The sequence below is a fragment of the Crinia signifera genome, chromosome 4 (assembly GCF_055691185.1).
Source record: "Crinia signifera chromosome 4, ASM5569118v1, whole genome shotgun sequence".
Classification (NCBI taxonomy): Eukaryota; Metazoa; Chordata; class Amphibia; order Anura; family Myobatrachidae; genus Crinia; species Crinia signifera.
The window spans coordinates 104,018,499-104,044,658 of record NC_139220.1 but is presented as its reverse complement, the minus strand read 5'-3'; the positions used below and the strand labels follow the sequence as shown (position 1 = coordinate 104,044,658).

Sequence of the window (26,160 nt, the reverse complement as noted above, 5' to 3'; positions counted from 1 at the left end):
CAGGCATCCATTACTTCAGGCCTCATACCAGCATCCATCAAGGCAGACAGTCCTCGTACCAGCATCCATTAAAGTAGACAGTCCTCATCCCAGCATCCAAACTCTCAGGTAAGCCACTTTCTGGTAGTCTCCTGTCATTCTCCACCCACCTATCTCCATATTTAACCAAGATCTTCTCTCCCTCCAGGCATCCATTACTTCAGGCCTCATACCAGCATCCATCAAGGCAGACAGTCCTCGTACCAGCATCCATTAAAGCAGACAGCCCTCATCCCAGCATCCGAACTGTCAGGTAAGCCACTTTATGGTAGTCAGGAGACTAATATCTATATATGATCAGGTATCGTTACTGTTATTTTATGTGCGGCCCAAACCAAATTTTCAACTTCTAATGTGGCCCAGGGAAGGTGAAAGGTTGGACACCCCTGATCTAGACAGTATGGGTGAAATCTCTCCCGTGAGTCTTCCGTTCTCTTATTGCAGCTTGGCGAAGCGTGGCATAGATTTCATGAGTCCTACATGATATTAGGCACCTATCCCACATCTTTTGTAACTTCAGTGCAACAGGGGCTTATTATGTCCAGCTAGGTTGTCTTTCTGTTCAGAGAGATAATGTATCCCAAACCCAGCTGGGTTTTGTGTTTAAAGTTACAGCCTGTTCAGTGCACTTAAACACTCACAGCCCTAAAATTCCTTTGGCATCACAAAAGTATACGAACCATAAAGCACCTTATAGATTATAAGCAAAACAGTTCCATCTAAGCAGTATTGTTCCGGAATTACGCTGCCACAGATCCTGCTATAGTGCATGCGCTAATCATAGCTTGCTGCAGTTCTAGCGATACACAAAGTAAATGTAGGCGATGCTACATAGATAATTATAACGGTCACACGTTCTGATAAATACAAGAATTATCTCAATATTACAGAACAGAAACCAGATATAGACAAAGCAGAAAAGGAAAGACTTGTGTTTTTATTCTGACACCTGGACTTATGTTTATTCAGCAACTGTACATACATTAATGAAAATCAAACAAATGTATTACATATTTATAGGATTAGGCACTTAATGTACTAATTGGAAAACATCCATTGCTTCTTTAACATAAATGACTCAGACAAATATATAGAAACATGATGGGTAATATATTAGATGAAAAAAAAAATATTTTCCAAGAAAATATTATGGTCTGCTGTATGACGCTACAAGCTGCTCCGTTGCAGAAAGTTTAATTTAATCTAAATACAGATGAACCAATTTTTTTACGCTTACATAAGTCAACATTCATCGCTTATTGCTGCAATATTATTTTTAGCCCAGGAATGTCACATCTTTTGTCTCTTCCCTCTACGCCTGGGTCCTTTACTGTTTGGTTTGCGGCTGAACTGCTTCTTGAAGTCCACCAGGCAATCCCTGGCCTCTGAGATGGACACAAAAGATCTGATAGGAGAGTCAGCAATGTTCAGATACTCAGAGCTGAAATTACCACAATGTTCCTCTCTAGGAGGGCTGAAAAAAAGTTTATAGAAAATAAACAGTGTCAAAACAAATTGTAATATAAGTGGCATTTTTTTTATATATGAAGCAAATGCAGATGACAGAACTGACAATCAGAAATTAGCGATGACAGTATTGGCTATATAGTGGCTCATATTGAAATAACCAAGACCTTTGGTTACTTCCAATAAAACACTGTTGGGTCTTGGGCTCTCAGCTATAGCATTATAGGTTGTAAGCTTGCAGCAGGGCCTTCTACCTCCAAGTCTGTCTGTTGTTACAAAGTTTTTTTCTATCACTGTCTACAATTGTAAAGCACAAGGGAATCTGCTGCATTATACAGAAGAAACTGTAAACTCCACTCCTAACAATAGAGACCAGTCCCGGGTGCCCTCCTGGGTTCGTTAGATATGCAGGCTTGGGGGTTGGCGGCACTCACAGGGATTTCATCAATAAAGTTTAAACAATAAGTTTATTGATGAAATACCTGTGAGTGCCGCCAACCCCCAAGTGTATATATATATATATATATATATATATATATATATATATATATATATATATATATATATAAAATTTTTGTTTTGTAAACTTTAGGCTTTGGGGTGTTGTGAAAAAGATGTCTATACTCTAAAGTGCTTTGATTCAAGAAAGCTTGGGTACCACTGATTTAGATTCCCACTTATACGAGTTTGAACATATATAAATGTTTAAAACATAAGGCTGATGTTATATCAAATTTAGAAGAACATGGTATTTAGTGTGATAAACCAATACGAGTGTTGAAAGATACTTGAAAAAAAATTTTTTTTTTTTGACATTCACAATGCCAGTTAAGAGTCTCGCAACAAAGACGCTGCAGCTTTCAACACTATCTACATCAGGGATAGGGAACCTTCAGTTGTTGAACTATACATCCCAGCATGCTCTGCTATAGTTTTGCTATTTGGCGATGGCAAAACTGTTACATGGCATGCTGGAATATGTAGTTCAACAACAGCTGGAAGGTCGAAGGTTCCCCAAAACTGATCTACATGATGAATGCGGACATTATGACTTGACAAACTCAACATATACTGCAAAACTTGAATATTGTATCATAAAAGACTGAATGATCATGGTGAATAGAAGGAAAATGTAGAATCTTCAAGTAAGAAAAATATAGAATTCAATAAATGGTGTGAGGAGTGGTAGAGTTGATCTTTAAATCATTCACATTGGTCTTTTTTTACCTCACAGAAAGAGGTAGGGGTTCCGGACAGTAAGGATTACTGCAGCATCCCGACTGCCATAATCCCAACACGTTTTGTTAAGAACTGTAAAGCTCCCCCTATTGTAGGGTACACACCAGGACGACCCGCTCACGATGCACATCGTGAGCGGGTCGTCAGTGTCTCGTCCGACCCGCTCACGGTGACGCGGGGGGGCGGGGTGTGGGGCAGGGGGGGGGGGGGCACGACCCGCTCATGATGTGCACCGTGAGCGGGTCCGATCCAATGGCGACCCGCACCCGGCTGTATGGTCGTCATTGAGATCCTACCTGCAGCAGGTAGGATCTCAATAACGACTGACCGACCCGCGGGAACGCGCATCGGAATCGGTCCACAGCAGGTCAGAAAAGGGCCCAATCAGCACACAATCTACATCCAATTGATCGGAATTGGATCTAGATTGTGGGGATCGGGCCCTAGTCGTCCTGGTGTGTACCCAGCATAACTCTAAGCCTCCCCTCTCTCAGCCTTGCCCAATATCTCCTTAAGCCTACATCTTAACATCTCCTGTTCAGCCTAAACTTAGATTTGACACATTCCACCAGTAAAATTTCAACAGTCAGGTTGCCAATGTCTGGAACGTCACCATTGGCATCCTAATTGTTGGGATGCAGACTACATTCAGAAAGACCCCTTTCACACTGCAGCTCTTAACGGTATATTGCCGATATTTTTGCCTTTTAAAAACGGTTAGAGCTGCAGTGTAAAGCGCCAGTCTGCATTTACCGGTTACAAATAACCGGTATTTGCAAACGGTAAAAGGCAGAGTCCTACACGGTTCAGTGCCGGTTTTTATGCAGTTTGAACGGCTCTGAACCGGTATATAGGACTCAGGCAGTAGCTATGAGAGCGCAGTGCATATGTAATTAGCCGCTCATTACATATGAACATATGTAATGAGTGCAGTGCATAAGTAATGAACCACTCGTTACATATGCGCATATGTAATGAGCGGCTCATTCATATGCACTGCACTCATTACATATGTGCATATATAATGAGTGTCTCATTACATATGCACTACACTGTCTTAAAGCTACTATCTGTCCTGCTTTCACACTGTAAACCTGCTTGAGACCCAGTATTTATGTGCGGTGTGAGGGGTTTAAACCGGTAATATACCGTTTTAAATACTGGGTCTCAAACATTTAGGCAATGTGAAAGCAGCATAAGTAGCACTAGACACAATATACTTCCAGAATAATTAGGAATACCGAATTACACACACACACACACACACACACATTTAGAGACTACAAAAAAATGCTTACCTTCTATAAGGAGGGTCTTTGGCATGGTTTGATCCTGCCAAGAGAGGGGGCAAAAGTAAAAAACAAAGCTTTTACAATAGTGACTTACATACCATTCAAAGACATGTAGTAGAAGAATATGTTGTGACTATAGTCCATTACACCAGGAATGACCCATCTCTGGCCATGCAGCTGTTGTGAAACTACAAATCCCATCATGCTTTGCCACAGATTTGCTATTAGGGAATGCTAAAACTATGGCAAGGCATGCTGGGATATGTAGTTTCATAACAGCTGGAGGGTTCATAATTTGGACATGCCTGGTATACAGTACACTAGCCGATCTGCATTAATGATAATTATATGGTTAATAATATCATCGTGCATATCGTTCAGTGTGTACCCAATATATTTAGGTGTGCTCGTTTATGCCACATCATCTGAACATGCCGTCCAATCTGACAATATTGTTAGTGACTGCATGTTTGCTACGGGTCCTGGTGAGAGCCAGAATTGCAGAGCTGCAACACAATGGGCTTTGCAATTCCCTCCACCAAATTACAAATGTGTCTATATGACCACCACCTGCATGGATATGCCATCAGTGAAGAGCTTACCCACCCAGGACCATAGAAGCTTTTAAGGCCAGGAAATCTGCATGCTGCCACGCAGAACCTGGTCTCATCCATCTCAGAAATGTCAATCATGCTGCAGCTTGGCAAATAGGCAAGAGGACTTGCAGATGGATGGCTGCCCAAGTACGGACAAGGGTACAAACAAATAAATACAGTATTACCAAAATCCAGTTTGGGATGAAGACAGGTGTGTAAAAAAGATCAGAAAGGAGAGCCCGAGAAAGGGATACAATTTTTTTACATTTTTTTTTAATTTTTAAATGAAAGCAGGGAAAAGCCTGGCATGTCTGAGCTAGAGACCTGGCAAGTGACAGATACAAAAAACACTACTCCCGTAGATCCTTTACAAATATTTAGCATGCCACATTGTAGTGCTTGTACAGATGTGTCCTCAGCCATGTCAAACCGCCCCATTGACAAGCCAGGTCACTCAGGAATCTTCTAGCATTAGGTGTCTTTTTTGCTGTCTTAACAGTGTCTTGTGCGATTGAGTCTCTGAGAATCTGTACACAGCACAATGTAGCAGCGCGTGCTTATATCCAATACAAGTTCTGTTGTGCTCCGTATACAGACTCACACAAAATATCAAATTAATTAGCACAGTCTAATTGTGCGTCCTGGTTGTAATGCGACTAAACACATTTTTGGCAAAAACAATGCCTGGCATCTGGCAACTCAATAACAGTAGGCATCTCGCTCTGCATGGTATATTGTGAAAGATGCAGTCAGTATGCTGGAGTTCTGTATACAGACACTGGCATCTAAACTGCCTTTATAACACGGACTCTGGAACTCTAAAGAATCAGAATGCAAAAGCCAGAATAGCTTAACCATGATTGTTAAGTGTGCGGGGTGGGTTAGGGTCAGGCTGGGGAAGTGAGGTGGTTCAGTATAGGTGCCCGGGTTCAGGGGTTATGGTTAGGCACCATCAGGGAGGGTCAGAGTCAGGCTGCGAGGGGGTGAGAGGTTAGATACCTTACGGAGCCCGTTTTGGCATGACAGGGGTCGGTCTTTTGACCACCAGTATCCTGAGGTTTTTGTGCGAGATGCAACTTTTACCATATTCTCATCACTATTGGAAACTGCCAGAGAAAATGTATAAAGCAAACAAATTAACAAAATGAAAACTCCTCCCAAATGCGGGGTAAGTAACATGTAGAACCCATGGTTAGTGCTACTACCGTTATGAAAATATCCACCACGAAACAGACTTTTGCAATCGTGGCTTAACAGAAAACCTATGAACGTCTACATAATGTGGTGTAAATAATTTTCACCGTTTTTAATTCTTTTACATTTCCTTTTTGTTGAATTATTCCAGATTGCGAAAAATCTGCTTTATTACGTGCCCTTGTCACACATTAGATGAACAAGCGGACGCTATTGCTGCATGCTCTGCGCCACAGAAAAATACAGCTACACTGAAAGCATCCGCTAGCAGCTGGATTACATTTCCCAGCAACCTTTCCGACCTCACTGCCAATCACAAATCATGTTACACACATTGCCTCTCTCGCACATAATACCTTCTGAGAGTGACTCTGACTGCTCCAGCATGCTCAGGAGCCTGCCGTCGCGTCCTGCAGATGCCTGCTAGAAAAAAAGGCATACGTAGCTGTCATATACAGAATAGCCATCACATTACTTATATGCACAACGGATTGTGAACACAAATGATTTGAATCTGTATTTAACCCATTTGTCTGAATGATTGCTTTTGTCTCTTTTCCAGCAAATGTTTGACTGGTTATGTATAGGAATGACAGACTCATTCCAGCCAGCCAGATCTGGCAGGTAGAAATATCACATACAGGCATCACATATCAGGGATAGGGAACCTTTGGCCCTCCAGATGTTGTTGAACTACACATCCCAGCATGCCCTGCTACAGTTTTGCTTTTTGGCCATGCTAAGATTTGTTTGTTCCAAAATGTTACGTAAATGCTGTCTTACGGTGCTTGCAAAGTGCAATTTGAGCTTCAGATAAACAAATCTAAAGACCCTGCATTGTGTCTGAGATATGAGGTGAATTTCAAAGTTCTGCAGACCATTCCACTGTCATGGTTGATCAATCTGTCCTGGAAATCATTGCTTGAAGTTTACAATGGGGTGCTGTCACTAGCACCTTGTTACAAACTTCATTGGTGCTCACAGTTTGTGATGACCTCATGCTAATGCAACACTTTCTAGGGCCCTGCTCACTGCTCTTAAAATCAGTCATATAATGTTCCTGCTCAGTATTATACCCTTTGTGCCATGCTATATATTTACCTTTCAGATGTACAAAACTAATGCCAAGTACACACCTGGCCTTTCAGCCAATCTGCCAACTTATCTGCCAATTGGTGAATGCACACTTACCAAATTGTCCGACCGATGTGTAGTGCCCAACGTCACAACTAGGCAGGCATTTACAATGTCCTGCTCAGTTGGGAGACCAGTGACTGCCGGTCCCTCTCGCAGTTTACTACTTCTACATGAACATCATTCTGACAGACATATATCAGCCAATGGGCTGAAGAGATAGAGAACTATCTATCTAAATAAATAAATAAATAAATGGTTGTTCGCTTCAGCATTAGAGTTCAAAAGCTAAAATATGAATATGAATAACATTTTCATATATACTTCCAGTAATGCAAGATCCAGGCTTACAATAAACTAGAATTTCTTTTGCAATGTATAAAACTAGTAAGCCCGCTCAAAGCTAATGCTTCGAAAGCTAGTCTGCTATCTTGTGATTCTCTCTGTGTTTGTGTGAGAGAAATATGTAGTTTCACTAGCTGCAAACAAATGGAAGTGTTTCGGAGACACAAAAATGGACACTAGAGATAGATAGATATATATATTCTTGAGATTTTGTACATTGTAGATAGAGATATATATATATATATCTCTATCTACAATGTACAAAATCTCAAGAATTGCGCTAAAGATAAGAATACACGGTTGCCTAGAACACTTCTACTAGCAGGGCCCACAATCGGATTCTCCACACAATAGTGTTATATGGCGCCCTTACATAGATAAAAGGGTATTTCCTGTCTTTTCTTATTTTCCAGCGCGTTTCGTCTCTTTAAGAGACTTCATCAGGGGTGTAACAATTTTTTTTGACCAATCGATAAAAGGCAAAACACCATACTAAGTGTACATCATAGAAAAGGGTAAGACATTAACCCCTTCATGACAGAGCCAGTTTTTGCCTTCCTGACAGAGCCCTTTTTTTCAAATCTGGCATGTATCACTTAAGTGGGGATAACTTTTTTTTGCTTTTACTTATCCCAGTGATTTTGAGATTGTTTTCTCGTGACACATTGTACTTCAAGTTAGTGGTAAATTTTCGTCGATACAGTCTGTGTTTTTTTGTGAAAAATACCAAAATGTCGTAAAAAAATGGAAAATTTTGCGATTTGCAAAATGTTAAATTTTCTGCTTGTGAGACAAATAATCTTACCACTCAAAATAGTGAATAACTAACATAGACCATATGTCTACTTTATGTTGCCATCATTATTTCAACCTCATTTTCATTTTTTTGGACACTAGGAGGCTTCAAATATGAATAGCAAATTCTCAAATTTTCAAGAAAATTTCAAACTCTGATTTTTTTAGGGACCAGGTCAGTTATGATGTGACTGAGTGACTTTTATGTGAGACACCCCCATAAATGATGCCATTTCAAAAACTGCACCCCTCACAGTATTCAAAACAGCATTTTGGAAGTTTGTTAACCCTTTAGGTGTTTCACAGGAATTAAAAGAAAGTGTAGGTGAAATTTCAAAATTTCATTTTTTTTTGCAGATTTGCAATTTTAATACATTTTTCTAAGGAACACAGTAGATTTTACTAGAGAAATGTGACTAAAAATTGATTCCCCCAATTCTTTGGTTTTCATAAATATCCTATATGTGGCCCTAGTGTGCACGGTGACCAAACCACAGGCTTCATAATAGAAGGAGCACCTACTTGATTTTGGAGCCTCCTTTTTATGAGATTATTTTTTAGGCACCATGTAGGTTTCTAGGCACCATAAGATGCTAAAAGTTAGGTACCCCCCCCACAAGTGACCCCATTTTGCAAACTACACCCTTCAGGGAATTCATCTAGGGGTATAGTGTACATTTCAAACCCCCAGGGGTTTCACCAATTGTGGTACAACTGGGCAGTGAAAATGAAAAAAATTAATTTTTCATTTTCACAGCTCAGTTGTATCAAAATTGGTGAAACCCCGGGGGGTTTGAAATGTACACTATACCCCTTGATGAATTCCCTGAAGGGTGTAGTTTGCAAAATGGGGTCACTTGTGGGGGGGTTCCACTGTATGGGTGTTTCGGGGGTCATTCAACCAGAATCTGTGCTGCAAAATCCAAAAATCACTCCTTCCCTTCTGAGTCCTGCCATGCACCCAACTGGTATTTTTTGGTCACACATGAGGCATTGCCGTACTCGGGAGAAATTGGGGCACAGATTTTGGGGTGCTTTGTCTCCTTCATTCCTTGTGAAAATGAAAAATTTTGAGCCAGATCTGCATTTTTGTGTAAAAAAATGTAATTTTTTACAGAAAAATGCAGTTCTGGCTCAAAATTTTTTATTTTCACAAGGAATGAAGGAGACAAAGCACCCCAAAATCTGTGCCCCAATTTCTCCCGAGTACGGCAATGCCTCATGTGTGACCAAAAAATACCAGTTGGGTGCATGGCAGGACTCAGAAGGGAAGGAGTGATTTTTGGTGGTGGAATGAATGGTGGGTGCTATGTCGCATTAGCAAGACCCCCGAAGCACCAATACAGTGGAACCCCCCCACAAGTGACCCCATTTTAGTCACCAGCTTTGGGAGGGGGGCTGGCGCTGCGGCTGGCGGGGGGGTGGGAGGGGTGCTGGCGCTGCGGCAGCCGGGTGGGTGGGAGGGGGGCTGCCGGGTGGGAGGGGGCTGGCGATCGGTGCGGTATATACACACACACATATATATATATATATATATATATATATACGTATGTATGTGTGTATATATATATATATATATATATATATATATATATATACATACACATATATATATATATATATATACACGTGTGTGTGTGTGTGTGTGTGTGTGTGTGTGTGTGTGTGTGTGTGTGTGTGTGTGTGTGTGTGTGTGTGTGTGTATATATATATATATATATATATATATATATATATATATATATATATATATATATTTTTCAGTGCATATATTTATTTTTTTACTTTTTCTGCAGCTTGATGCTGCTGCTGCGGGGGGGAGGGGGGAGGAGGGCAGCGCTGCGTGCGCTCCAGACGCTCCGGGGGAGCTGCTGCCGGGTGAGTGCCTGGCGGGTTCGAGGGGGGGCTGCACATCGGTGGTGATCGGTGCTGTACTTGACAGCACCGATCACCAGTGAATCCCTGTGTTACCGAGCGGCTTAGCCGCCGGTAACACAGGAAACGCTGTGAATGGCTGTTCAGATTTGAACAGCCAATCACAGCGATCGCCGACCGGGGGGGGGCACCCCTGCCCCCCCTGGGCGGCGAGGGGGGATGTCTGCTGTCAGGGACAGCAGACATCACCTAACTGTCACTGCGTCTCTAGACGCAGTGACAGTTAGAAGTCATGACGTATATATACGTCATGTGTCGGGAAGTACTTCCCGACCATGACGTATATATACGTCAAATGTCGTGAAGGGGTTAATGAATATACAATTTTATATACATTGTGCATGGAAGGGAGAACAGATGGACAGAGAATCAAGTCTGAAAAAAAAAAAAATAATATATATATAATCCAGGCAATTCGCACACTTAATAAGTCATCGTCAGAGTGCCAGGGCCACATAAGGATAAGTTAGGAAAAACAAAGAAGCCAGCATGCTCCTGACGACGGTGAGCACACCGAAACGGCCGTTGGGCATCAGTGGCTTGAAAGTGGACCACCATGCTTGTTTTACTGGACTGTGGTAACTCTGTACTTGGACTGTAATCATGCATTTGAACTATACCTTTCATGGTGTGTCCCCACGTTTTTCACTTTGCCTTATATAAAAACTTTTTTTCTTTGGACTGGATGTGCTGGCTTCTTTGAGATTATATATATATATATATATATATATATATATATATATATATATATATATATATATAATGCCCTATGAGGAAGGTGATTTGACACCGAAACGGCCCGTCAGGGCTAAGCCTGTGGAATTGAAGTGATTAGCTGTCTCATGCTACTGCCACGGATGTGCTGAGTATAATGAATTCTTATACATTGCTTCAATAAATCGTTTTTATCTGCATGTTATATGCTATGGAGTGCTGGACCTGTCTGTCTTGGATTGGATCTGTCTGACTAAGGACTGATACACAATATTGATTGATTGTCCCTGCACCCAGACTGGTATCCCTACCTGGAGTGTGCGTATCCTCTCTACGCTATATATATATATATATATATATATATATATATATATATATATATATATATATATATATATATATATATATATATATATATATATATATATATAATTTTCCGTCTCTACACCTCTCATCCACTATATGCGGTATTCAATGAGGCTGATTCGCCATGTTTTTATGGCGAATTTGTGCTGTTTGGCGAATTTTTTACAAAAATGGTGAATCACCCTATTCAATGAGCAGATGGCGAATACATTTCAAGGTTTTTTTCGCCATGATTCACCGAGTAGCAATCGCTATCTTTTTATGCTGAAGTGGAATGTGAACTTTTAAAATAAAGTGTTTTCTTTTTTACATTTGATGTAAAAAAAATCAGGAATTTTATTCTGAGGAGGGACATGCTATTTTTATTCATGTGCTGTAAGCACATGAATATATATTTAATAAAAAAAAATAAAAAAAAAAAAATAAAAAATTATATATATATATATTTTTTACACTGACCAGCCAGCAGGGGGCGCCGGAGCCGAGCCGCTCATTAGATATTCATATATTCACTGCACCCGATCATTACATATGCATGATCGGGTGTAGTGAATATACCCGGTCCCCTGCTGGCACCCCCGGGGGGCAGCCTGTGCTGCCTGGCACTCGGGGAGCCCACCTCCCCCCCACATACGCTCTGGGGCAGGCAGAGAGACTTCCATCTCCCTGCCTGCCACCGTCCTCAGGCTCCCTGCGGCGTTCATCGCAGGAGCTCATATTCGCCGGTCAGGGGCAGCGAGACCCTGACTCGTTGAATACCGGAGCCGGCGAGGCTCCGGAACGTGGCCAATGTGCAGCGAATCCTAAACAGGACTCGCTGCACCTCGCCGGTATTCACATTGAATACCGCCCTATGTGTGAACCCCCCCCGTCCCCATTATCCCTGTGTATATATGAGAGACACATTGTCCACTCATCCTCTATTTTACCTCCCCTATACCCCCTTTCTGTGTGTGTGAAACCCCTCCCACCCACTTCCTATGAGTGTGTGACCCCCATTTACCCCTATCACTGCTTGTGTGTGTGTGTGAGTGAGACACCTTGTCCCCCTTTATCCATGTCTGTCACCCTCTACACCTATACTTCTATAAGTGTATTTGACTGACATACTGTGCCCTCCTAATCCCCCTCCCATATATGATGTTGGGTACACCCCCTACCCATGTGTGTGTGTCCCTACCCTGATACACTGTTTGTTTTACACTATATATCCCCTCTTTGTAAGAGGGGACCCTTTCAAAAAATTTCTTTAGTCGGAGTGGGGAGAGGCAGGTTGGGGAGGACCCAAAGCATATGTTTGTACCTGAGCCTACTACTCTTTAGTTCCACCTCTGGTTCCAGCCACATCCTGCTGTACTGACAAGCCACTCGCCTCTACTGAGAATGGCATATCAGCTCTTACAGGTGCCCCCTGCCACGACCACCCTACCGTAAGTTGTAAGTTATCGGGGGGGGGGGGGGGGGGGGAATGCCTGCTCGGCGATGGGGGGCCTGCTCCATGATTGGGGATTGCCCTTCCTCTTCCCGAGAGTGAACACTATGAATGAATAAAATTCCATAAAACCTAAAGTTGAAACTACCACTTTCAGACATAAAAATCCCCAAACCTCGTGTAAGACACGGCTCAAAGCTCTTACCCCTTTCACACAGCACATTTAACTCAGAAATTTCCCAGGTCGACCCCTTTCAGACAGAAGACTTGTTATCCCTGAAATATATGGTATCATAAGAATAAGACCGTTTTTGGGGGCACACAGATGAGGTGCACCTTGCTAAGTGCATCATGCTCTCTTATTTGCAGCTAGCTAATTACCTCAGATGCCTCCCCAACAGGTCACCTAATCAGAACCGGTTTCCATGACCGTATGCAAAAAACCCCGGGTCGCACACTTTCAGAAAGCCGGTGACCTGGATTGAAGTTTCAGAGCCTTAGAAGTGGTACAAGTCTTAACATGGAGCCAACTAAATCACATCGCTGTAAAACGCAGTATGTTTATGTGGCTAAAATAGAAATATTATAATCCATGGCCATATAAACATCTACATACTGGTACTAATCTGAAACAATGCAACCGGTCAGAAAGGCAAAGTGGCTGGCTGGCTATAGTCTAGCACTGTGACTCTGCATCCTCCCCAAGTGTCTACGAACTACTAATCACTGATTGCTCAGCAGGAGCCCCCCCCCCCCCTCACCTGGCAGCTGCAGTGAGGAGCAGTGCCCAGGAAACGTAAATTAACCCCCTCCCTTCCTTGACCCTAAAGTGTACCTGGCAGCTACTGAGCAAATTAAAAGTCACAATGTTTAGATGGCGATGACCATTATGTTCCAGTATTTTTTTTTTTTTTTAAATGTTAAAATAAAAAAAATTGGATAATGTAGGGTACACAGTAGAATGACCAAGATTGTGCGACGATCGCAAAATGATTTCTCTTGAACTCCCCGGGAGCTCCCGGCTCACGATTTGTAATAACAGTCCGATCGAGATGGCCGTTAGACAGTGGGATCTGGTGCTTTATGCGTTTGCACAGTACATCATGTGACCATCTTGCAGATTGTCCTTTGAAATTTAAATAATGGGCCGGACTAGGGTCGCCTGATGGTGTTATGTTCAAAAACACACACAATGATCTACACCCAATCGGAGTCTAATTGAGGGATATTTAGTGCAGCAGGTAAAATCTCCAAACCCATCACACGACTGGTTGGGGGTGTGCATCGGATCGGAATCTTATTGAAAACAGGTCCAATTCTGCTCTTTTTACATAATTGCCTATTGCCAGAGGTACTCCAATAAAAATGATGATTAGGAATATGCTTTGGTCAATACTATTGAACACAAATCCGCACTTCGTATAGATTAGAAACGGAACTAGTATTGGAGACTTCTGTTCCCTCATTCTATACAAAATCAGTAAATGAGGTAAAACACTTACCTTATTGCTCCTTATCCTCCGGCTCCCCTCAGTCTCCAGTGCTGCAGTATGCAGGCAGTTGTCTACATGTGACTGATAGTCCGTCAGTGGTATTATTGATTTACACAGGTAACATTTCTCATATCTGGACGAATGGTAAAATAAAAAAAATAAAAAAAAGTTAACTGAGAAGACCAGAATGTACTAGATTCCAATTTATGTTTAATCTCAAAATCAAGGATCCAAAAGATTAACATACTGCACAGTAAATATGAGGGTGATTGGATCCCAGTTTATTTTATACCCAACAGAACTATGTCAGATGAAAGCCGCGGCAAGTTCTAAGTGCAGGAAAAATCGTCTGATAAGTTTGGGAAGGAAATGAAAACAAAAGATGGACGGGCAAACACTAATCACAACAAAATTAAATCACGACAGGTTGGCAGATAATTATGAAAAAAAAAAAGCTACAGGTAAAGAAAACATTTAACACTGTAGTTTCATCTATAAATCATAGCACATTGTAAATGAATAGTTGGTAGATCAGAAAAACTCATGACGTTCCATATATGTAATACTCATGGGAGGATCCAGGTGGCCCACCCCCCCCCCTCCCCTGTCATTTCTGACATAGCTCATTTTGTAGCTGAGGATCTGACCTTTCCAACGAGCCCGACCCTGCGTCGCTAGTGCCCCCGGGAACCAGAGATACCGCTGGTCAAAGTTGGAACATTCTCCCCATAGGATAACATGGGACCAGCTAATTCTGACCCCCACCTGGTTCCGATGGCTGTCAGTCCCCCCTCCCCCACCCCGGGAACCGGAGATACCGCTGGGCAAACCTGGAATGTTCTCCCCATACGATAACATGGGACCAGCTAATTCTGACCCCCACCCGGTTCTGACGGCTGCCAGTAACCCCCCCTCACCCCCGGGCATCACAGAAGCAAGAAACTCGTGGTTGATTTCATTCGAACCCAAATCGCTCGGCCTTCAATCGGATACCAGGCAATATGGGTAAATTGGTTCCGGGGATATTGCGGGTAAACCTATTTTTTTATATTTCTGAAATGTAATTTCATGGCTGTTCATGTTCTTTGAGGGCAAATTTCTCTGAAACCAAACAGTCCAGTTTCACAGGACCAAAATCATTTTAAGCCCACTCAAAAGTTTTTCGATATGATACTGGGCAACGAGCAAGGCACCCCGGGCAATGAGCATGGAACCTTTGGCAATGAGTATGTAGGTAAGCAGCACTTAAGTCGCATAATTAATAGGCATTATGGTATTTGTCATAATATGTAATGGACATGATGTGCGGCTTAACATGTAATGCACCTTTGGCGCAAAATGTTCCTGTTTATGAAGCATATTGTGAATTTTGGCTCAATCCATGTGGCATTATGTGAATTTTGGCTAATTTTATTTGGCATCATGTGTAAGGGGCAAGTATAATGGGCTCTAGTATTTTGTTGCATAAGGTGTATAAGTTGTATATTGTGTTGTACACTACACTCAAAGACACGCCCCCTTTTGCATGGCCACACCCCCTTTTCCACAGCACGTCTTCGGTGCACACACAACTATAGCCTTCACTTTTGTTGCCAAGGTGGGCCTGGGTACTTTAAACGCCAGGACCTATTTTTAATCCCATTTCCACCCGCTCTCTGCTCTCCTCTCTCTCGCCGCTCTTAGCATGTACAGTGGCACCACTAACATCCCCCTCCCAAGCCCTCTCCTATCATGGTGCCCTCAATGTCATTTTCTCCTGGATCTGCCCCTTTAACCATGTGCAGTAATATGTATTATGCCACCGGCACTAATTGCGCCGCCTGCTTTTCAGTATAATTTTCATCATTGTATATGTGTTGTGGTTTTTTCCATCTCTTGAAATTTGCCTTTGGGCAATCATTTATTTATTTACAGTTTCTTATATACCGCAGCATATTCCGTTGCGCTTTACAAATGTTGCTTTCTATAATGATCAATGAAGGGCCTTTTTTAGTATCAGCTAATAAAAACCCCAACAACTGCTATCACATGCAGAGGCCATTGCACTCCTATCTTACATGTTACAGTGTTTGAAAAATAACATGAGCTGGTTGGTACCATCTCTGTCCACTCTTAATGTGGGTACACACTAATACCCCTTTCACACAGCACCTAGGACCTGGGTTAGTGCCAGGTTGCTGATGGGTCAACCCGGGATGAGGTCCGATATGTTTTCGTGGCACGTATCGGGCTTCAGCTGTGATCATGAATGATAACAAGCATAGCACCTGCATCACTACTGCTGCGGCCAGTCTGCATATTTATTAATCAACACTTAAGCCCATTGCTCCTTGTTCTCGAGTATATGTTATGTATACATACACAATTGTATAGGAAGCTAAAAACAAACTGGTCATTAGCGCTACTATTCCCTGTCCTATTTTTAACCCTTAATCCAGCTGCTAACTTTAGTAGGATCACCAATCTTAGCAACAGAAAACAACAAAGAAGCAAAAGAAAGCGTTTGGAATCAGGAAATATAAAGCCAATCTAAATTGAAATTAATTAAGAACATACAAAGATACAAAAACAATAGTAATGACAGAAATAAAATGTAATAATAAATTGTAGAGGTACTGGCCGATACCAGACATAAACAGTTACAATAAATATAAGCAATAATAAAAAAATATAATAAAAATATGATAAAATGACCATATATTGCAGAGGGGGAGATCAACGTCCTCTTTGGATATAAGATTTGATAAATCCACTTTCTCCAGCTTCAAGCCCAAAATAGGTTAAGCAATCCAGTATTGTTACTATGGAAGAAAGTCATATAGGGTCAATCCAATGTTAGTGTTATTGATTAGACACTATGGTATATTTACCACACTCCCATTTAGGATCAGCTATGGGGCATTGAAAAGGTGCTGTTAGTATCAAGAAGATCTCACAAAGAATGCATGGTACTTGTTTCCTATCTGGGCGCCCACTAAGTAAATTGAGCACCATGCTATTCTCCGTAGTGAAATCTGATCGCATCGCATCGTACACATACACGATATTGAACGATGCGATGCGATGCGATCCGATTCGATTTCCCATAGGAAACAATGTTAAATGGCTCAATTTAGCCAAATTATCATAGGAACAATAGTAAATGGGCCAAAAACACCCCTGAACATTGAAATGTCCCCCCAAAAGTAGTTGACGCCACCCCGCCATCAACGTGAACCCGAAGCGTGGCGAGCGCAGCGAGCCCGCGAGGGGCGGCGGTACGCGTCCTCCGACCTTTTCATGCCCTACTATCCACTAGGGCGTGGAGTGAGAATAGAATAGTGTGGCGAGCGCAGCGAGCCACCGAGCCCGAAGCGTGGCGAGCGCAGCGAGCCCCGCGAGGGGACGCGGATACCTTCACAGGTAAACGCGTCCCTTTGCGGGCTTCCCAGGTGTCCGCGTCGCCATGGACACCTGGGAAGCCCGCGAGGGGACGCGTATAACTGTGAAGGTATCCGCGTCCCCTCGCGGGGCTGGCTGCGCTCGCCACGCTTCGGGCTCGGTGGCTCGCTGCGCTCGCCACGCTTCGGGCTCGGTGGCTCGCTGCGCTCGCCACACTATTCTATTCTCACTCCACGCCCTAGTGGATAGTAGGGCATGAAAAGGTCGGAGGACGCGTACCGCCGCCCCTCGCGGGCTCGCTGCGCTCGCCACGCTTCGGGTTCACGTTGATGGCGGGGTGGCGTCAACTACTTTTGGGGGGACATTTCAATGTTCAGGGGTGTTTTTGGCCCATTTACTATTGTTCCTATGATAATTTGGCTAAATTGAGCCATTTAACATTGTTTCCTATGGGAAATCGGATCGCATCGCATCGCATCGCATCGTTCAATATCGTGTATGTGTACGATGCGATGCGATCCGATTTCAGTACGGTGCCGTACGTAGAAAACCTGGGCGCCCAGATAGGAAACAAGTACCGAATGCATTTTAGTGTGGGTCCCAGATTCTTAAAGACACAGCAAGGTTAGGAATAGAGCTCTAATATGCCAGCCGGCAGTACCTTACAGTTGGTGGTAGGGTTTGTGATCTGATGCGTTTCCCCGCTTACGTGTCTCAGCGGCTTTTTCAAAGATCAATATATGGTCATTTTATCATATTTTTAATTATTATTCAGGTTAATCCTGACTATATATATTTTTTTATTATTGCTTCTATTTATTGTAACTGTTTATGTCTGGAATCGGCCGGTACCTCTACAATTTATTATTAAATTTTATTTCTGTCATTACTGTTGTTTTTGTATCTTTGTATGTTCTTAAATTAATTCATTTCAATTTAGAGTGGCTTTATATTTCCTGATTCCAAGCGCTTGTTACAATTGTATAGGAGTTGCATTTGTTCTCTGGGTGCTTCTTTACTTGCTGATTTCTTAAATAGTGTTGCAATAAAAAAAAAAAAAAAAAAAAAAACAATCACACTTGCATCTGTACTAGTACCCATCTCTGAATCAGACCCATAATAGCATGAGGCAGTTGTTGTAGATTGGTCAGCTGCACATTTATGCTGTTGACTGGCATTTAAACAGATGTACATTAGTACTTGGGGACCCAATGTGTGCCAAAAATAAATGGCCTGCACCATTACCTCACTATACACAGCAGTAACAGATTTTAATCAGACCATTTATTATTTATTTAGTTTCTTATATAACGCAGCAGATTCCGTTGCGCTTTACAATAGTAGACCGTGATAAAACAAACTGGGTAACACCGACAGACTTGGAGGTAAGAGGGCCCTGCTGCAAGCTTACAATCTATAGGGACATAGGAGGGAAACAAAAGGACTGGCACCAGTAATAGCATAGCAGTCCCACCAAGTTGCAAGTCCAGAAGAAAAGCTATATAATACATAAGTGTCTCAGAGGGTTATGCGTGTGGAACTTAAATATGATAGACTTGCCTGAACACTTAACGTTAACCACTCTCCTTTGGCTTAAGTCCTCAGAACACAAATTTCAGAACTGGAATTATGAATGATTTATTCCAAGAAAATACTTCAGAGATTTAGTGATAAAAATGGTTACAAAGATTTTAAAAAGTTCACACAACAGAAATACAACTCAAAAATAAAAGGGAGTTAAAAAATGACAGAACTGTATCTTACACGCAAGTACTGATTCTGTAGTGAGGGGATTTCATATGAAACATCCCGGTCGCTTCCAGCCAGCGTGCTGAACACCTAAGTACCACCAACTTGCTATAGGGAGAGACGTGCAATTATACCATGCAACAGAAGTGGAAACCGGTACGGTCTTCTGCTGCTCTAAGCCCATCCACTTCCACATTTAACGTGTCAAGCCTTCAGCATACTGCTATTGTATTTTATACAAATTACTGTTGCTTTCTTGTTCGCTTTAACCAGTCTACCCATTCTTCTTGGATTTGTCTAATTAACCAGTTGTTTTTCCAGTGAAATGTCACTCACTGAATGTCTTTTAGTTTTGTGTACCATCCTCTATAAAGACTAGAAACTGCTTGCACCAGCAGTTTTAAAAATGCTAAAACTAACCAGAATGAAAAAAAAAAAAAAAAAGAAATCTAATTTTCACTTTTTTCCCCCGCCGAACACTGGACAGCATTGACAATGTCTACATGACTATATACATGCCGTTCTTGCAACATTATTAAATGAACAGAAAATTGCATAAAAGATCAGGTGTAGCGGTATACAGTACATCATAAAGTGACCACTAATAATTTCTAGTACTTATGTGTGGTTAGGCTGTACAACTATTTCTGCTATTTCAACTGGAACATCATACATTGGATAAAAGCTACAACTGGGAGGTTAGCATAAGGCCCCTGCCAACTCCAGTCCTCGAGAGCTACCAACAGTTCACATTTTCATGCTCACCTCTAGGTAGACTCATGACTGACTGACACATTTTAAAAGATCCCCAGGTGGAGCTAAATACTTCACTTGTGACCCTGTGAGGAGAGCTGGAAAACATTAACTGTTGGTAGCTCTCGAGGAATGGAGTTGGCTACCCCTGGCCTAAGGGGTATGGATCATTTGGTCAACACAGACAAAATGCCTACAGGCAACACATGCACTAGGTCGCCATTGATAAGGTCGACAGTCAAAAAGGTTTTTTTTGTCCCGAATGACAACAGTTGACGTGGACACCATATTGGTGCACCAATGCCCTTGGTATGCTTCCAGCACGGAAGCATAATAGGTTTTACCTCTCCCGTTTTTTCAAATGGCACATTAATACACAAATTGGGTCCTAAAAATGTGGTTTTCTTCCCAATACCCTATACACTCCACCACTACACAATACCATCAAATAAGTCACTATTATTAATCCATGACAGCATACACAAACCCAACATCATACACTATAATAATATACACTATTATCCTCACAGTTCACTACTGTCACATTCACAAACCAATATCATTGGTTATAGTCACTCAGGAATCAAGAAAAAGAGGTGACAAGTTATTATGGAACCAACAATAAATAACTATTACCATGAGTGGTTCATCGCATATAAACATCAAAAATAGAAATGAATAATATAACTATTGACCGGGCCCACCGACGTCACAAAAGGGGCGTGCCCGGGCTGCGCCGTGACGGAAAGGGGCGTGCCTGGCCGGCGGCGTCACGCAAAGGGGGCGGACCCGGCCACCCGGTAGGCTGTACACTGCCGGGGAAGTGCTGGGCATCGCTATGTACAGTGGCGCCGGGCTTCCCCGGTCACAACAGCAGTGTCAAAGGCAGGCTGTTTTAGCGGGGCGCTGCCAGAGGGGCAGGGCGCATTTTGCACTTTAAAAATCGGGCAGGGCGCAGCGCCCCGCTAAAACAGCCTAGCGGGAACACTATGTAATCAGTGGGCTGTATACCTAATTATTATATAAACCCAGAGTCCGGCAGTGACATATACAGCTTCTAAATATTACTGCCTAACAATGTGGTTGCAGTAAAACACCACATAGGTGAGCGATATTACAGGTGACTGGTGGCAGTATTACAAGCCTCCTGCCTGTACATTTATCACATAAGTTTCCGGACTGATTATTACTACTAATACTGCACACCATTTGCGGTAGCTTGCAATATTAATATCTTTTTTTCTCAGAAGTTACAAGTCAATTCAATTATCTCATGGGGTCCATTGATTGCTTAATGTATGTGCAGCCTATGGAAACTTTGTGCATTTAACTGGCCGGGGTATAAACTAGCTGTTTAACATTATATGTAAATTAGCAGCAACAATTATCTTACATGCTTCCTACCTGCATAATCACTATATAAATGTCCCAATCGGAGTGCGTGATTGTTTCATCCCCATAGAATTGAGGGGATTGAATTATTGGAGACAGTAACCACACCATACCGGCAATTTATTGGGAGAAATCCATAATAGCGTATATTCTACCAGAAACAGCAGTGTCTATCAGATTATCTGGCACACAAATTATTTGATTTGGCCGGTCAATGCTGTCAGACAGATCACAGTGACCATTACCTTAGCTGATTGATATGCTGCCTGATCAGCAGCGACAATTACACATATTGCTTGTGACTAATGATAGCGGCTAACATAATAAATCACTGAATTGGCTGAAAGGGTATCTGGCTACAATAAGCACTATATGGCCATGTAATATTACTATATATGTGACCAGCGACAATAATTAACCCATACGCCGCCTGTCTGTACAATAATACACAGGTAATTTTGTGATTGACCACCATACGTACAGCTTCCAAATATACTGTACATAAATTGGAGTGCACATTACCGACTCCTCCCTAGAAGTATAAGAGAATCTACCCATCAGTGAAAAGAGACCTGTAATGAAGCATTGGCTACCTACAAAGAAGGTCTCTAACATCTAGGTTAGATGTTAGAAAATATCAAAAAATAGCAAATATCATGTACATTTGCTGCATGAGAGGCAAGGACAATTTATACTGCTTTCACATTGCAGAAACAGGTATTGACCCTATATTCTTAAATGGGATTTTAAAACGGGTCTGAACGTTAAGACCTTTCACATTGCAGGTGAAACCGTTTTAAAAAGCATTTAATACCATTCACACATTCAACCTGTTTAACCCCCAAGGGACATGTTTCAAGCCATAGAAATAGAGCCATTCACACTGCCTAAAAAACGGCTTTGAAACGTGTAGGACTCTGCTTTTTAAACGTGTTGAAATACCAGTTAACTTTAACCGGGAAATCAACTCTGGCACCTTCACACTGCAGCCTTAAACGTTTTAAAATGGAAAAAAAATGGCAATATACCGTTTTAAAAGTGCAGTGTGAAAGGGGTATTATTGTGAACATACCACAATACAGAATAGTCCAGATACCCTGTCCATCTTTAGCAGCAGCTATAAAAGTTAATGTATCCAATCTTTAGTAAATAAATTGAGAAAGGAACAATGTTTCCAATATAAAGTGAAAATAAAAAGGATTTGGATACAACTGTCTATTAAGAGGACAGGATACTCAAACGTTTTTGAATTGCGGCACCCCAAAGCATCAGCCTAGCACCCCTAGGCTAAAGGTTTCTCTTTAAGACAGTCAGAAACAAATATTAAGTTAAAAAAATCGTGTTTATATCTCATCCTTAGGATCAGTTATGTGGTAATGGACAAAATGTACTTGTGTTTGTCCATAATTTAATGTTATATTGGACATATATAACTTCAATTGGTCCTGGTCCATCAACCCATGGCACGGATAGTCGTGCCATCAATAGATGAGATTGTGGGATGTGAGGTTGTGTGGGAGGGTGGGAAGATTATCATCTCTGTCTTGGACATGTTAAGTTTAAGAAAGTGCTGGGACATCAAGGAAGAGATAGTAGAGAGACCGTTGGAGATACGAGTGAGGAGAACGGGGGAAAGGTCAGGGGATGAAAGGTAGATTTCAGTATCATCAGCATAGAGATCATATTGGAAGTTAAAAGAACTAATGAGCATGTATAGAGAGAAAAGTAGAGGACCAAGAACAGAACCTTGTGGGACACCAACGGTTAGTGGAAGTGGGGGGGAGGTAGTGTTATGAGAGGATACAGAAGGAACAATCAGAGCGGTAGGAGGACAGCCAGGAGAGAGCAGTATCACACAAACCAAGGGAGTGAAGGATTCGGAGAAGGAGAGGGTGGTCCACAGTGTCAAATGCAGCAGAGAGGTCAAAAAGAATAAGCAGAGAGTAGTAGCCCTTAGATTTGGCAGCATGAAGATCATTGCAGACTTTTGTGAAGGCAGTTTCAGTGGAGTGGAGAGAATGGAAAACAGAATGGAAAACAGATTGGAATGGGTCAAGAAGAGAGACTTGGAGGAAAGAGTTAGGGAGGCGATTGTAGACAATACGCTCAAGGAGTTTGGAGGTAAAAGGGAGGAGAGAAAGATGGGTCGATAGTTGGAAAATGTGTTCGGATCAAGGGTAGGTTTTTTTATGAATAGGGGAGACAATAGCATGCTTGAAGGCAGATGGGACAGAGCCTGATGTGAGAGAGAGAGATTGAGAAGGTGGGCAAGATGGGCTACAGGCAGAAGGAGAGAGATGGCGGAGGAGGGGATAGGGTCAAGTGGGGAGGTGGTGGAGGAATGGATGAGGGCCATAACTTCCATACCAGATACAATTTAATATGTTTTGCGAAGTTTCTCAGTAAGAAATTGAAAGCCTAGGGGTGCTGTAAAATAAAATTCTGATACTTCAGGGCGCCGTGATTTAAATACGTTTGGGAACCAATGTCAATTACAGCGGCTCACTTACTGCAGCCATGCTGTGCCACAATAGGGGTACTCAGAAAATTAAATAATGGATTGAACTGGGGCCGATGTTGCATCTTTCCTCTACCTCCCCCATGGCAGCCATTACATATGGGTTTTTCCCTGATTGGGTAGCTTTGGAAAGGAAAAAAAGACTCCTCCTGTATAAAAGGCTCCTCCTCCTTCCTGCTTGTGTCTTTTTTTCCTTTCCCTAAAAGAATGGGTAGCAGAAAGGTGGTGGCTTGCCCTGCAAAGTTTTGGCTAAATCCTCCCCTCATCCCCTTCGGGGTTATGGAGGGGAGAAAGGGTACCTGAGAGTGCCGGAGTCTCACGGGCCGCATGCCGTCCTCAGGTATGGGCGGCTACAGGCGGTGGCGTCCTAGGTGGCCAGGGGAGCGGTCATCTGTCCGGGTCCATCAGTTGTGAAGCCGGGCGGGCGTCGGGGACGCTCGCAGCAACAGGAAGCTGCGAGTGACAAGGCGGGCGCACGCGGAGGCGCCGGAAGATGATGACGGGCGCTGCAGCGTCAGCTGCGTGAGAGCGCACGCCCGGGAACGCGGTGCACGTGCATGCGAGGCGCGGCTGGATGACGCGGCAGGCCCTGATTGGAGGGGGGCCGGCGCGCGGGTATATGAGCCGCAGTGCTAGGAGACTATGGCACCAACGGAGCTCCCAGCGGGGTGTGCAAGCGGCGGCAAGCAGAGATCGCGTTGGAGGCAGAAACTTACCACTGGCTGGTAAGTGGGCTCACAAACGTGAGTGGTTGTGCCTTATTTTGCCGCTGGACACTGAGGTATCATGTCTTTTTAGACTAGACTGCCTAGAAATGGAGGAAGAAAAGAGACAGGCCATGCAAAAGTCGGGGTAAGCCACCATGAAAGTGGAGCAGGAGATAAAAGTGTATACATAGATAGTAACTAAGGGCTTGTATTGTGCAGGTCCGACAGCAGTAAGGACAAAGCAGGAAAAGCCAGGCACAAGAAACAACATGTTGACAAATGCCTGATGTGTGACAAAAACTTGCCAGAGAAACACGTGGGCAGTGTATGTGAGACATGTAAAGTCCCAAGGATCCCATTGTCACAAATGTCCGGATTGGTGGACATGATCAAAACAGCCCTGACCGGGACTTTCGTGACCCAGGAAGACCTGGTGAAAGCAACCGGAAAAAGGGGGCGCTCCCGCATGAGTGAGGGAGAGTCTGGGGAGGAACCAGGAATCTCTACAGCTGAGGCTATAGAGGACACAGAGGATACACCAGTGGACAAAACTGAGAGTGATTTCAGTGTTGATATGGTGGAAAATTTGTTGGCCTTGATAAACAAGGCACTTAATATAGAAGAGGCCCCAGAGGAGCTTAAGTTACAAGAGTTATTGTTTAGAGACAAGAAGAAGAGGAATAAAATTTTCCCATTGTCTCAGCCTCTAACAGAAATAGTTCTGGATGAATGGAAGCATCCGGATAAAAGGACTGTGGTCCCGGCTAAAATGGGGAAAATGTACCCATTTCAGGCAGATCTCACTACGGCGTGGGATGAGCTGCCGAAAGTAGACGCAGCAATTGCGAGACTTTCAAAAAAGACGACCCTCCCTTTGGAGGACGCGAATAACTTCAAAGACCCAATGGAACGTCGAATGGAGCTGGGGCTGAGGAAGAAACATCTGGTTGCAGGGGCAGCACTGAGGCCGGCAGCAGCCATGGCCATCACGTCTAGAGTGACGCGAGAGTGGTGTAATCAGTTGGAGGCAGACATGCTGGACGGCATAAAGAGGTCTGAGCTGCTCAAAACCGTGCAGAACGTGCAGTTGGCAATAGAGTTAATGTGCAAAGCTTCACTTGACGCAATGAGACTGGCGGCTAGAGCCGGTGCGGCAGCAGCAGTGACCAGGCGGGCACTATGGCTCAAACCATGGGCAGCTGACGTACAGTCGAAGAATAAATTATTGACTCTACCTTTTCAAGGTGACTACCTGTTTGGTACTCAGCTAGACCAGATCATTACAAAAATTTCTGGAGGCAAATCAGTGTGGCTGCCTCAAGAAAAACAAAGTAGGAAAACACCTGGAAACAGAAACTTCAAGTTCCAGAGTCAGGAGTACAGAGAGGCAAGAAGCTATAGGCCGGGCAGAGGGTACAGGAGAGGTACCTGGCTGTCAAGGGCGAATTTTCGGGCCCAAAGAGGCAGAGATAGCAAATTCGCCACAAAACAAAATACACAATGACGCCGAACCCCAGGCGGTGGGGGCCAGGCTGCTCGAGTTTCAGAGCGCCTGGGAGGTGTCCACTTCGGACAAGTGGGTACTGGAGATTATACGACAAGAATACAAGGTAGAGTTC

At 43.0% G+C, this 26,160-nt stretch overlaps 1 protein-coding gene across 1 annotated transcript in view; it reads right to left on the bottom strand.

Annotated features, from left to right (window-relative positions):
• Window positions 1–956: 956 nt before the first annotated feature.
• The window catches only part of UIMC1 (ubiquitin interaction motif containing 1), a 108,948-nt gene continuing 83,744 nt past the window's right edge, over window positions 957–26,160 (bottom strand). Inside the window, exons 9-12 of the mRNA XM_083182129.1 lie at window positions 14,051–14,174; window positions 6,184–6,250; window positions 4,044–4,077; window positions 957–1,513 (exon numbers count right to left, since the gene is read on the bottom strand). Coding sequence (XP_083038255.1) covers window positions 1,330–1,513; window positions 4,044–4,077; window positions 6,184–6,250; window positions 14,051–14,174 — 409 coding nt within the window. The 3' untranslated portion in view covers window positions 957–1,329. The remainder of the gene's footprint in view (window positions 1,514–4,043; window positions 4,078–6,183; window positions 6,251–14,050; window positions 14,175–26,160) is intronic.